The 13,313-nt window shown below is 41.1% G+C and overlaps 1 protein-coding gene across 3 annotated transcripts in view; it reads right to left on the reverse strand.

Annotated features, from left to right (window-relative positions):
* Nucleotides 1-801: 801 nt before the first annotated feature.
* LOC112147333 overlaps nt 802-13,313 on the reverse strand; it is a 253,750-nt gene continuing 241,238 nt past the window's right edge. For all 3 annotated transcript variants that reach the window (XM_024273646.2, XM_036216472.1, XM_024273645.2), the window contains 3 exons: nt 9,028-9,235; nt 5,975-6,443; nt 802-3,865 (listed from right to left, as the gene is read on the reverse strand). In XM_024273646.2, the coding sequence (XP_024129414.1) occupies nt 2,861-3,865; nt 5,975-6,443; nt 9,028-9,235 (1,682 nt within the window). In that variant the 3' untranslated portion in view covers nt 802-2,860. The remainder of the gene's footprint in view (nt 3,866-5,974; nt 6,444-9,027; nt 9,236-13,313) is intronic.

Here is a 13,313-nt window from a genome sequence, read left to right on the forward strand (position 1 = left end):
CCAAAATCAATGACCTCCCAAAAGTTATGCACCCCCATCTACTGTCAACTATTGTGCATATATTAAAAGTTGGTCCTAATTACCTTCCCGTCCGCGCAGTGGCACCACATGGAGAGGCTTCTTTCAGGTAAAGGGCGGCGCAGTCAGCTCGTGGATTACAAGCTAAGTGAGTGTCAAACTGGAGTTGAATCCCACTTGTAAATATCATTACAGGGACATTTCTGCGGGGGCCTACCACAGACATTCCCATTAAGGGTTTGTTGCTAAAGTCCTGTCTGGACTTTCAGAGTGGTATTATTAAACAAAATGAAAGATTTTCCTTAGGAAAAAAAAGCCTAATGCATTATTAATTTACTATGTCAATTGCTCTGCCCGAAACACATGAAAGATGTCACTTCCCTTTAATGCTCAGCTTATTAAATTCTCAAATAGAGGTAACTATCTATAAAACTTCCATGTCTCTCAGGCACGGCAAAGTCATTACATATTCCATTTAGATTTCTGTGGGTGTTTTCAAAGCCCGTGAGAGGAATTTTTCCCCTCAAATATTTTCGTCAATTGGTTTCTTCACTGGGACCGGCTTGCCCAAAGGTTTCCTGTAACTACTGTACTGTTTTGTACAACAAGCTTCTGCCAGAGGCCAAATGTATAATTAAATCCTTGGCTCGTCCATATCAAGACAAGAGCTACAACATGACAAACCGCTGTACAGATGTCGAAAACACGGTGTTGTTTTCAGTCCGGCTCACTTAGTCCATTTTCTAGTCTACGGTACATAGAAAGAGTCCCAACAATGCTCCGTTTGGACATCTAATTTTTTTTGTTTGTTTTATTATACTCTATTTAGCAATAATATTCAATGAAATTTACATTTGTGATGCTTTTACATACAGTCAGACATGTTTTCATTGACAAGTTATAAAACAAGAATAACTTCTGACATTTTACATTATCTTCTAGTATTTAACGACACACAGTAGAAAAGTGCATTCCGGCTGAAAACTCCAGCTCATCTGCTTCTGAAGACGACACAAAGCCTGTTGTTGTGTGGAACTGTCCCCCCCCCCTAAAATCTCCCAAAGAGACACCTTAATGAGGGCAGTATAAGTGTCAAAGTGGAAACTGATTGCCATTTTTCCTCTTGTTTACCAAAAAAATCATGCATACGTGTCATCAAGGTGCGTAATTGGACACAACAATGGGTGGTGTGGGGGGAATAAGAATGAAATTAAAAAAAATAAATAAATGAAAAACAAAAACAGCAGGTTCTTCATCAAAAGGTTTGAACAATATTAAAAAAAGAGGGACAGTTTCTCTGAAGATGAAATTCTCACGGGTCGTTTGGCTTGAAGAATTTGCTGTGATACAATCAAAGCCTTACGGTGTTCATCAGTTCTTTTGTGTGTGTGCAATCGTGTGTGAATTTCTGTAAACATATTAACACTCAACTACGAAAAAACAAATGGAAGGGGGTTAAAGGGTAAAGGGAAGGAGCCTAAAGCTATGTTCACACCGGGTTTGGCAATGCGCGTTCAAGTCTATGCAGATGGAAGCTATGGGCTTCTGCGCTAGAAATATTAGCGTTCACACGTCGCTATGAAAGTTCCTTAAGGGTAACCAAAGCTTAAATCAACTATTTTTGGCTTTTGAGTTCTTTAAATGGGGGTAAAAAGGGCTGTCTGTTGGTCATTGCCAAATTTTTGACATTAAAATAAAATTGTCTCTGTGCTGCCCCCTACAGGTTGAAACAAGATATTACAGTTGAATTTTGTGATTGGTCGCAAGTTGAAAGTAAAACCAGTTTGACCAATCAGGGATGTGGTAGTCTTTCAAAACACTGACCTACCAACCATATGAAAGTTGATCACACAGGAACTTTACAACATCAATTCTTTCATGGATCTTAATGGGGCTGTGAGAGAACACACATGGGTAAGATTTGCCGCGCTTTGACATTTCGCACCAACTGTAGATACATGCACTTGTTTGGGGCGGCGACACCATGTGCTAAAAACGTGTTCAAGAAAGCCCGTTCCTGAACGCGCATCACATGCCCGGTGTGTAGCTTAAATCGATCTAAATCTTTCACGATGTTGGTTTTCCTGGTGGGCTTAAAGGAGGGAGAATCCTTTGCAGGATTTGAATGATTCATCATTTTATTTGGAATGGAGTAGCAAGCTGAATAATTCACTTTTCTGCGACTTTAGATGGAGCAAAAAGTAACAGTTTTCTGTACAATCGCCTCATTTGTGAGGCTATTTCTGTCTCTATACATTCTTGCTATTCCTCTGTATATTAGTGTCACCACACACAACCCTGTCCTTCTGTGTGTTTCCCTAAATTCTTGACGTATTTTTTAATCTTGGATCCCACGTGGAGCTAATATTTGAACAGATCTTCAATAGTCGCAATTTTTCCGTCAAACGGCTCCTTGAACAAAGACGTAAAGTTTTAGGATATCGTGCATACCAGCATCTTGTTTCCTGTTGTTTTTCATTCCATACGTGAGAGCTGAATTAAATTGAGTCTGGGATGTTTGGCTTGTTTTTCTTCGTCCAATGCGTTTAACAAATTGTTGCTGCCCCCGAGCCGAAGCAGCCCTCTGCATTGTCTCAGTATCTGTGCTCAACCATATCAGCGTTTCAACACTTATTGCTTTAAATTACATCAATCACTCCCTCTCCTGCCCTCGTATTCTCCATCCTCCCCTGGCTCATTTTTCTCTGTCTCTTTTTATTACTTTTCCTCTTCATCTTTCTCCCCTTTAACTTCTCTTCACATTATTCTAACTCTCGTTGCCTTTTCATCAGCTTCCTTTTCCCCTCCCTTCCTGCCCTGCCTCCTTTGCCCCCTGTTTGTTTCATTTTTCCCCTTCCTCTGTTTTCCCCCTCATTTCGGGCCTGCTCTCCTCCTTCTTTCTTTCCTTCTTTTCATGGTCGTCCTTCCTCTCTGTTTCCTGCCTGGTGCCCTCTTCTCCCTTGTCCTGATCTTCCTTTTCTTTTTCTCTGTCTTTAAAAAGCTGAGCTAGTTTCTGGAACTGAGGGCCCCACTCCTCCAGTCCTGCCCCCCAATCCTCCTTCTCTCCTTCGCTTTCTAGAGAGCTGAGGGATCCCGCCCTGGATCCAGTCCCCTCCAGGCCGTAGATCTGGACGGAGTCGTACGGTGGCTGCGAAGGGTCAAAGGTGACCTGGGCCAGGCGAAGCCGTAGGAATTCACCCACCCTCAGCGCCAGGGAGGGGGCCCCAGGGCCTGGAGGTCCTCTGGCTGCTTCCACTCCAGGAACCCAGCTGGGCCCGTAGCCCACGACCCCGCCATACGCTCCTCGCGGCTGCCCCGGGAAAGGCAAGAGCTGAGGGCTCATATCCCTCCTTCCTAAAACGTACCCTCCTATGCCCACTCGATCACGCCAGTCCCCAATGAAGCCAGCCGCGTCCGAGTAGACAGGAGTCCCGGACAAGGATATTCCTCCACTCTCCCTGTCTGGCCTCGTCACTGCAAAGCTGCTCCCCATCTCCAGTCCTCCTCTGCCCAAGGTGCCAGGGTACTCCCGTGGTCCAGACTTCTCCTCTTGAAGAACAGTGGCATAGTTGCGTCCACTTAGAGGTTGCTGTTGTCCATCCTTGGAGCTCCTCCCGTTTCCGCCTCCGCCGGCCCTCCCGCCTCCTCCACCTTCGATGGATTCAGGATCGGGCAAACCGGACATCGAGCGTTTAGGAGACAGGCCAGAGCGGGAGGCCCTGCGTCCCGCCAGCGGCAGAGTGGCTGAGTCACACACCCAGGCCCCCACGCCATGACCCTGGCCAATCAAAGAGCCAGATCGAGTCATGACGAGGTTGTGTTCCCTGGGTAGCACCTCCGACTGCACCTGCAGGTGGGGATGAGTGGATTCAGATCAGAGCTGGGAATAGGTGCAACAATTGATTACAAACTATTGACTGTATATAGAGTACTGGAGTGAGTGACCCCTCCCCTCTCGCGTTCCAAATAGGAAGTACTTGTCGGTCCCAAAAAGTCGAAATCCCATAGACTTCTATTGAGAAATAAGCAGCTTTTACTGAGTCATTCTGTTCGTCAGAATAAACAATTATGCTCTGCCACATATTTTTTAACATTTTCTTGCTAATCCTAATTTTGTTTCAGGATATTTTGCTGTAGTTCAAAGAATTCAAGTTATAAACTGACCAATCAGATACCTCAATAAAAGTAGATGGATTCACATAGAATGTTTAAAGCGGTGGATTGACAGATTCTCTCCACTTTCAGTGGAAGGGGTGTGGCCTTCTAACATGCTCCCTAGTGATTGGAGAGGGTGGTTGCCATAGAAATGTGGACTAAGACCGACACAGACCAATCACGGTTCACTGAGGACATCTGGTTCCAATATGGCGACCGACATCTGTTGAAAAATAGACTTCATTTGCTTGGAACCGGGAGTTATTTCCTATTGGTGACGTCTCGCTCACTCTATCCAGTTCTCTATAGACAGTCAATGTTACAGAGACAAACAATTTGCAACATTGCATCAAAATTCAGGTCATTAAGTGAACAGAATTAGGGCTGGTTTAGACTTCATAGCCATCAGCCATCACATTAATCGGAATGAGTCCAGTCTAGTTCATATAAAGGTTTCGCTTATGAATGTCTGCAATAACTGCAATAACATACAAGTGGCGTCTATACTTTTTAAGTCTGATGATTGTCTCCAATGTTTCAGTAGTTTGGTATTTCATTAAAATTCATGTATCTTTGAGAGTCTGTTTTTTTTTAATAGATGTAAAGCTTGCTTTTTAAATGCAAAGTTTTTCTGAAGATGCTTAAAGCCATAGCAGTAGGTTTGTGGTAAATAATGATGCAGACAAGACAAAGATTTCTTTTCTTTGTATCCTAAAAACCTCAACATACCAAATAATTGAATCCAGTAATAGCAGCCTTGTCTTCGAAATCCCAAAATGTGGAAACTGCAGTTTTTGGATCGAGTTTGCTCCACCATCATGTATTATAAGTACTTAAAATAAATGCATGTTAATTGGTGCTGAATGCACAATTGTACTACAGGCATATAATTCCAATCGTAGATGATGTCATCAGCTTGTGTCAGCGGATGGGGCAATTCCTTTCCAATGGCCTTATGACCAATTTTTATGAAGTATAAACCGTCCCTTATGGGTGTTTTGATTGTTCTATTAAAGAAGGAGTGGCAGTAAAAAAAAAAACAGATACGCTGGAGAGAAAAGAGACATGGAAAAAGCAATAATAGTGACTGAACACTAGAAAGAGCTAACGCTGCACTGGGAAATGGAAGATGGAAGTGATAAAAGGATGGAATTATTAGGATTTAAATAGAGCAAAAAAGCCCCAGTATGACCTAATAAATATCACCCAAATAAGAAAAAGAACAGTTTGCATTAACGTGTCAGTAACTCATCCTTCATTTTCTCCTTAATTGATCCCGCACATTTCTGCTGCACCGAAAAAAAAAAAAAAAAAAAAAAAAACATAATCTCAAACTGCTGCAATTATCTAGTGTATTAAGTGGAATGCAAAATTATAATTCTTTTATATTTGCTTAATTACTTTGATACATATTATTTGCTTATCCAATTGAATAATTAAGTCATTCATTCAGCTTTAATTATATTCCCAATGCTGCCATCTATAATTAATCAAGCAATTTATTCACCTTAATCCGGAATTCAAAGCCGCATCCTTCATTTTTGTCCCTCCAATTACATTTGACAAACTCATATTCTGAAGGACAGAATGTGGTTTTTTTTTTAACTAGAGAAGCATCAAAACTAAAAAGGACATGACTTTTACAGTTTTCTTTCAATTTAAATGTATTTGTGTAGGCTGACAATAATAGCAACAACATAAAACTAACTTTTTTCTAAAAGAGAAAAAACAAATGCAATAATTGTTGTGTTTGGATTAAATTAAGCGATTTACAAATTGGGTTTCATGAATAGATTCTTACCCAGTCCATGTCTTGACCGTTGGTACATTTGTCCTCACTGCTCCCCTCTGTACAGTTACTGGCTGGTCCCGTTCCTCCTTTCTCCTGATAGTCGCCGGTCCTCGGCGTGCCTCCATCCGATGTGCTCACCCCGTCTCTGCTTCCTGCTCGACTCCCCGTTTGACTTCCTGTGCTGAGGTCCGTGGGAGCTATGTACACGGCCCCCGACTCCATGGGCCCGACCATGGCCCCCTGGTTCTGGATGACCAGGGAGTGGTCCGGCTGACCTCCAGGAAAGCGATAAGCCAGCTCGGCCAGCCCCTGGTCGAAGGTTCCTCCCGGCGTGCGGCGGAGGACGGGTAACGTTTGGCTGCTGTAGCAGAGGCGACCATAAAGAGGGCCTCCTGTTCCTGAGAAGTTGTGATCCAGACCGGCATTCTGAGCCCAGCTGTAATTGCGGCTTTTGTCTTGAGCATGCTGGTTGTATCGACTGCAAGACAACAGGAAACATACATGTTACTCGTCTGGTTGTGACTTTTTCTTTAGAACTTTTAAACTCTGGCCTCCAAGCAGAAACATGACTCTGCATAAATCCTTCGCCATCCAAACCTAATGTCTCAGCAAAAGCATGGAACATATTTCTTTAAATGTGGCTTTCGATAAAAACAGTTGTTTTGCTTATATTTTCTCAGTTTTTCTTTCATTTGCTAAAGACAATTTATTGTCACTGCTAGAACATCTCAGAGCAGCTCAGAATCTTCCATTTTGAAGCTAGTGTAGTTACACGGATGTTTGTTTCAGATTTTTTTTTAATTTGTTGTAAACAAGTTTGGGTGTTATAGTAAATATGCTAATGCAGCTAACACGTAGCGGTTTTGGACTGTTTCGTTTTTTTTACATGGTACTAGCTAGCACAGTCATAGCAACATTTGTATTAGTGGTATCACTCTGTTTTTTTACATGTTGCAAACAGTTTGGGGGTTTGTTAAAGTAACTAAGCTAATATAGCTAACATGTAGCGATGTCAGGCTGTTTTTTTTTACACGTTATGGGACGTTAGCCAATCATTGCAAGATTTGCACTAGTAGAATGAGTCTATTTTTGGTGTGTTGCAAATGAGAATGGGTGTTTGTTTGTTATTGTAAATATGCTAATGTGGATAATGTGTAGTCGTGTCAGACTGTATTTGTTTATGCGTTACTAACAAGTTTAGGAGTTAGCATAGCAATAGCAACACTTATTTTAGTGGGATCAGTCTGTTTTGTACGAGTTCCCAACAAGGTTTGGTGGTATTGTAAATATGTTAATGCAGTTAAAAAAAAGTCTTTTTTTACGTGTTGCTAACAAGGTTGGTGGTATTGTATGTAGCAGTGTTTGATTGTTTGTTTTACGTGGTACTATCAAGGTTAGGAGTTAGCATAGCTACAGTAATGTTTGTCTTAGCTGTATCAGTCTGGTTTTTTAGAACAAGGTTAGGAGTTTCAGGTAGTGTGAATATGCTAACATTGCTAACATGTAGCGTGTTACAAACAAACTCCAGAGTGGGAACTACTGTGAATGCAGTTAATACAGTCTGACTGACTGACTTATCTTTCACTCTATTTTTTATAGCCTAATGCGCCTTACAGTTTGGTGCGTCTTATACATGACATGAGTTCAAAAATAGACCATTAATTGATGGTACATCTTATAATCCAGTGCAGAAAATATTAGAATCAGAAAATGGTCAACTGTGACTCGAAGTTATTTTAAATTAGCATGTTAGCATGGGGTTTATTTGGTTAATTTAGAGTTGGTTTTGTTCTGTGGACTTTTGTATTCCTGCTAGTTTTGTCTCAGACTGTAGCAACTCCTGAAGTGGTAGATTTAAATTCCTAGCTTACAGAACTGTAAAGTAATAATGAAGATCAGTTTTTGTTCTTCAAGTATCTCAACAATATTCTTTGATAAACCAGTTTCCATCATAAAGATGTTTTGTTTCTGATTGCATATCTGCTTTAAAGCCAAAGTATTTTAGTGAGGCAATTCTCCAATAATTGATTAACACTCCAGTACTTTATACATTATTATGAATAAGAGAACAGATTCCTCCTTATTTTGAAGATTTGTAGGCTTTTCATCCACTTTAATATATATATATATATATATATATATATATATATATATATTATATTATGCAGTTCACAATTCTAATGCATGACTGGCAATCTTATAGAAAGCTAATTATGTAGAGAGCTTTAGGGCTTTTAAATGGAGATTTGTATTATTCTAAAAAAAAAATTTTTTTAAAGTTGGTATTAGGGGCAACAGACTAAAGATTTTATTTGAGTTCATTTAGAATTTTTTACATTAACACAAATTTAATTTAAAAAGTTGTAGTGCAGTAAGAGCTCCAATATACTCATATTTGTGCCTATTTATGAAGATTTAAGTGGCTGTAAGAGGAAAGTTCACAAACTTTAGCAATCGACGTGTCTGTGCCATTGCGTTAACAAAAAAAAAGAAAAAAACAAAAACACAAAGGTAGCACTGTTGCAGGGATGTTGCACCAGATTGCATGAGATTCAAACAAGTTTTCATGCTTTTGCATGAAATAGAACGGCAAAAAAGCAATTTTGGGAAAGCTGGAGACAGCCTTTGTACTTGTTTATGACCTCTCCATATGGCTTTCATGAATCCAGGAGCTAATTATTAGTCCAAAGGCAATTACATTGTTTCTCAGGAACATCAAAGTGCTCGCAAACACACCTGTGATGTGGAGGAGCATAAATGAACTTGAACAAAATGAACACAACAAAGTGGTCTCCGAGGAACGCCACGCTTGATAGCCGTCTGTTTAAGCATTTTGAGGGGTGACTGAGTATGACCTGGGACTTGAGGCTCAATCAGTTACTCAAGCGGATCACTTAAGTGCTGGACTGTGATAAAAGCGTTCCCCTTCTAAAGGGGAAAATGTGTTGCCTTCCTTCCTTCCTTCCAGCGTGTAATACAAGTCTTGCTGCTGGTTTGATGTAATTAAACATCCACCAGCACGTGTAAACGAACCCCTCCCACACACCCGTCTGTCTACTTACATATTCCTGCTGTCGAGCGTGCGATAGCCACGGGAGCGGGAGCTGTGGGGAGCGTTCTGGAGCGCGGCAATGTCAAAAGCGGCCGTGTCAGCCTCCCCTCCTCCCTCGTCGTCGTAGGTTATGATGTTCTCGCGCACGTCGTCCTCCTCCAGCGGCGACAGGGAGTCGCGCTTCTGACGTCGCAGCGACAGTGACAGGGCGCTCACCGCTACCGGCGGGCATAGAGGAGGGAGCGGGAGAAAAAAGGGATGAGGAACAATGGGAAAAAAAGTGAGGGAAGGAGTCACAAGGGAAATAAGGTGGAGGACAAAGTGTGAAGACAAAGAGGTGAGACGCGAAATGGAAACAGGCCTCAGGTTACAGGCACGGTATATCATATCAGCTGACTGCATGCCTCCAACTGGACAAATGGAGGCTACACTGGGAACGCTGGACTTCCAATGTCAAAGCAGAGCGCCTAGTCTGACTGTGATAATGAGCTAATCTGTGGAAGACACCTGTGGTCAAATTCATCCAGGAAAACATGGCCGCTTTTCTCTTTCTTTTAGCTCAGCTCTAATTTACAGGAACTTTTAATTAGCCTAATAACCAGAGTAATGTTGTTACTACATACACCAGATGGGTGACACTTTTTTTCAGGAAGAAATGTTTTGAGTTTAGCTCAAATATGTCTTCTGGCAAGGTCAGCAGCACTAAACTCTGAGCGATCATCTGTGCACTTTTCATCACAGCATAATATTAACTAATTTAATATGCCGCCTTTGCAGAAAGATTCAAATGCTAAATTGCATTATGTGGAGCTGCTGAGAGGGCTCTGGCACGGGGCCAGTTCAGTTTTATTTTCATTCAGTCTGTTGGATGGCTTCTCGTGCTGTTGATGATTGTCATGCAGGAGGAGACGTCCAGTTCAATCAAGATGGAGGCGCAGCGTGAAGGTGATCTTACAGTAGATACCACAGAGTTAGGACGTCAGTTTGTAGAGTGTAGCTATAAGAATGAACAGAGGAGTTTACAGTACAGCTGAAAGATGCACATGTAAACCGTACATGCTAAAGGTTAGGGGTGTTCTGATACGATTGGATATTGGGCCCGATCGCGTAGTTTCAGATACGATCGGATTCGGATGTTGCATCTCAATTAACCAATGCACTCTTACTCCCAGCTTGTATATGGACATATGATCCAGGCCTCCTCCGCATCACTTTCTGAGGTTTTGGGTGTCACAAACTCATTGTTTTTTTTGACTTGCTGGCTTTTCTCATTAAATCAGGGGTCCCCAACTTCCTGGCCATGACCCAGTACTAGTCCAAGGGCCACTTGGAATTTGGCCACAGACACTAATCAGGGGTTTCCAACCCTCAGGATGCAAACCAGACCGGTACACCAACCCTAATCTGAAACTGGTTCCGCATCTATTACTGTGTCCGGTACCGCATCCCGAGGGTTGGTTGGGGACCCGTAAATTTAATGGGAACAGCCAGCACGTCAAAAAAGGACGAGTTGGAGACACCAGAAACATGCCGACAGTTCCCATTAAATCAGGGGTCCCCAACCTTGGTGCCGTGAACCGATAACGGTCTGAGGGGTGCTTGGTAACAGGCCACAGATGCTAATCAGGGGTCCCCAACCCTCGGGATAAAGACTGGACTGGTACACCAACCCTAACCTGATACTGGTTCCACATCTATAACCATGTCCAGTACCGCATCCTGAGGGTTGGTGACTCGTGATGGGAACAGCCAGCATGTCAAAAAAACAACGAGTCGGGGACACCCAAAATGTCATACCGGTACCGATCTGAGGGCCGCTTGGTACCGGGCTACAGACAGGGAAAAATTGCATTCGTCAATCAGCGGTCCCCAACCCTTGGGACCTGATACCGAACCGGTACCCTAACCATAACCCAAAACCAGGACCCTAACTCGGTTCCACGTCCCTTACCGCATCAAGAGGGTTGGGGAGTCGTGATTTAATGAGAATAGCTAGCACGTCAAAAACAATGAGTTGAGGACACCCAAAACAGAGAAAAAGTGACGCGGAGGGGCCCAAACCATACGTCCGTATATGAGGAGCTGGGAGTGAGAATCTGCAGGATTAAAGGATCAGATATTTATTTTATTCTTATTATTTTTGATCAGTTCTGTACAGGGGCAGAGCAATAGTGGGGCACCTGCCCCACAACTTTATAGTCAATATTAGCATCATTGTTGACAAAAATTAAGAAATCAGCATTAGAAGTTTCTTTGGGCATTGCAAAAATAACAAAAACAACATTTTAAATGAAATCTCGAGTCCCTCAAGTTATATACTTTTTTACATACACGTACTTCTCTAATGGCTTTCTACTCCTGTTGTCATTTGCCACCAAAAATTCTATTATAAAATGTTTTAACAATGTCAGTGGTGCTAAATATTTCAAGCTTATTATTACAGATAAATAATGATCTGCTGATCATGAACGTATCACGTTTTATTTTTGTAAATTGCAGTAGGATACGGCATAAGTTTGAGCAGGAGGGACACAAAAACAACTCTATTAAAACTCTAAAACTTTTTCAATAAACATTTAAAACTGACAGTAAGTGTCCCTATCAGTTTGTCTAAACAGGAAGAACTACCTACAAGGGCATTTCACAGAAAAAAAGAGCAGATTTTTTGCTTCCCCTTAACAAGAAATGTTCTTTCCAAGCTACCGACGGCTGCTAAGGGACCGTCTACAAAGTGCAAGCTACAGGAAAAAGTGATTAGATGAGCTAAACATTCTAATTTGAGTAATTATCGAATATTTCTACTAGTTAATAGTTGCACTGTTTTTGCTTGATCGTTCAAGCTACTTCACAGAAGTTCTCTGTTTAAGTGTCAAATGATGAAAATAAAATTAATAAAAAAAAAAAATGAGGGCAACTAGGATTTTTTTATACAGTTGGTTCATTTAAAAAAAAAAAGATGGGGTCAAAATCCAATGACTTGGAATCAGATTGGGGCCAAAAAAAACCTGATCGGGACATCCCTACTAAGGACTTTTATCAAGTCCCTCACACCTTGACACCAGCTCCATCCGGTTATGATACCTTGACTCTATTGGTAACCCCCTAATGCCATTTTGTTAAGGGCAACCTTTCAGCAAGAATTCACGACACCGACATAATCCCATAAAAAGTGTTACCGATGGTTCCTCCCTCGTTTTAGGGATTATCGGATTTTTTCCATGGAAATCAAATAATGCAACCTTCAACAATATCATGACTATAGATTAACTTGCTACTGCAGATTAACCACCCACAAGGAGAAACAGGAAGCTAAAAGAATCATTTTCTCTCTGTTAATGGCCATCCTACATAGTGAGATCTGACTAATTAAAACACAGCAAATGAAAGCGTTCACATTTGTCCATGTTTAACAGTCGCATCATGACTAATAATTTACAGAGACAGTGTTATTCAAAAAGAAAAGCATCTATTTGCACTATAGCATCTATAGAATTAATATTATTTGGTCTAGCTGCCAAATTTGATAGATTTTGTGTATCGTGTGTGTAATTCTAAGATATGAAGCAAACATTGCACAGGGAATGCAAGAATAGATTTTAGCTACTTTCACAAAAGTATAATGTAATATGTTTGAAGAACAGTTTTAAAATAAATATGTATATGTAACATCTACTTAGTTTTGCTCTCAGAAATTACAACAAAAAAATAAGGAATTGCTTGGCTCTGAATTTGAAATGTTGTCAACCTGATATGTATCATGATTTTCTCTGAGTCCTCCGACAATCAGGTTCTACCTTCAAGTCCTGTAACGTTCCCATCTATAGAGATGTGTTTTAACAGCCTGCATGGCCCAACAAAACATGCGAGTCCTGCCAAATATGTGCTGACAAAGAGATCAGAACCAACTGTCTGCCATTGCCAACTGCTGACGAGGGAATTATGTGTTGAGGAATTAAGCTCAAATCTCCCTCTCAGAGTGCGCGGTGGCATCCAAAACTCAGAAAGAACTGCACAAAAAAAGATCAAATGTTTGCTTCTATTCTTTGATAAATCCCAAATTGCTTGGAATTGACTAAAGTTGCATCAGGAATGAAAAAGTCCCTTCTCGTTCCATATTTAATAGTGTAAACCAGTAAAAATATATTTGAAATGCTTTCTTTTTGCACAAAATTATGGCAACAAAACTCGTTTTACAGATAGTGAAAAACACATTTATGATTATTGAACAAAAGATGGCCATTTTGTGAGATTTTCTTTGGTAAAAATAAAAGAAAATTTACAAAATTTGTAACAAAG

This window comes from Oryzias melastigma, linkage group LG17 (assembly GCF_002922805.2).
Source record: "Oryzias melastigma strain HK-1 linkage group LG17, ASM292280v2, whole genome shotgun sequence".
Classification (NCBI taxonomy): domain Eukaryota; kingdom Metazoa; phylum Chordata; class Actinopteri; order Beloniformes; family Adrianichthyidae; genus Oryzias; species Oryzias melastigma.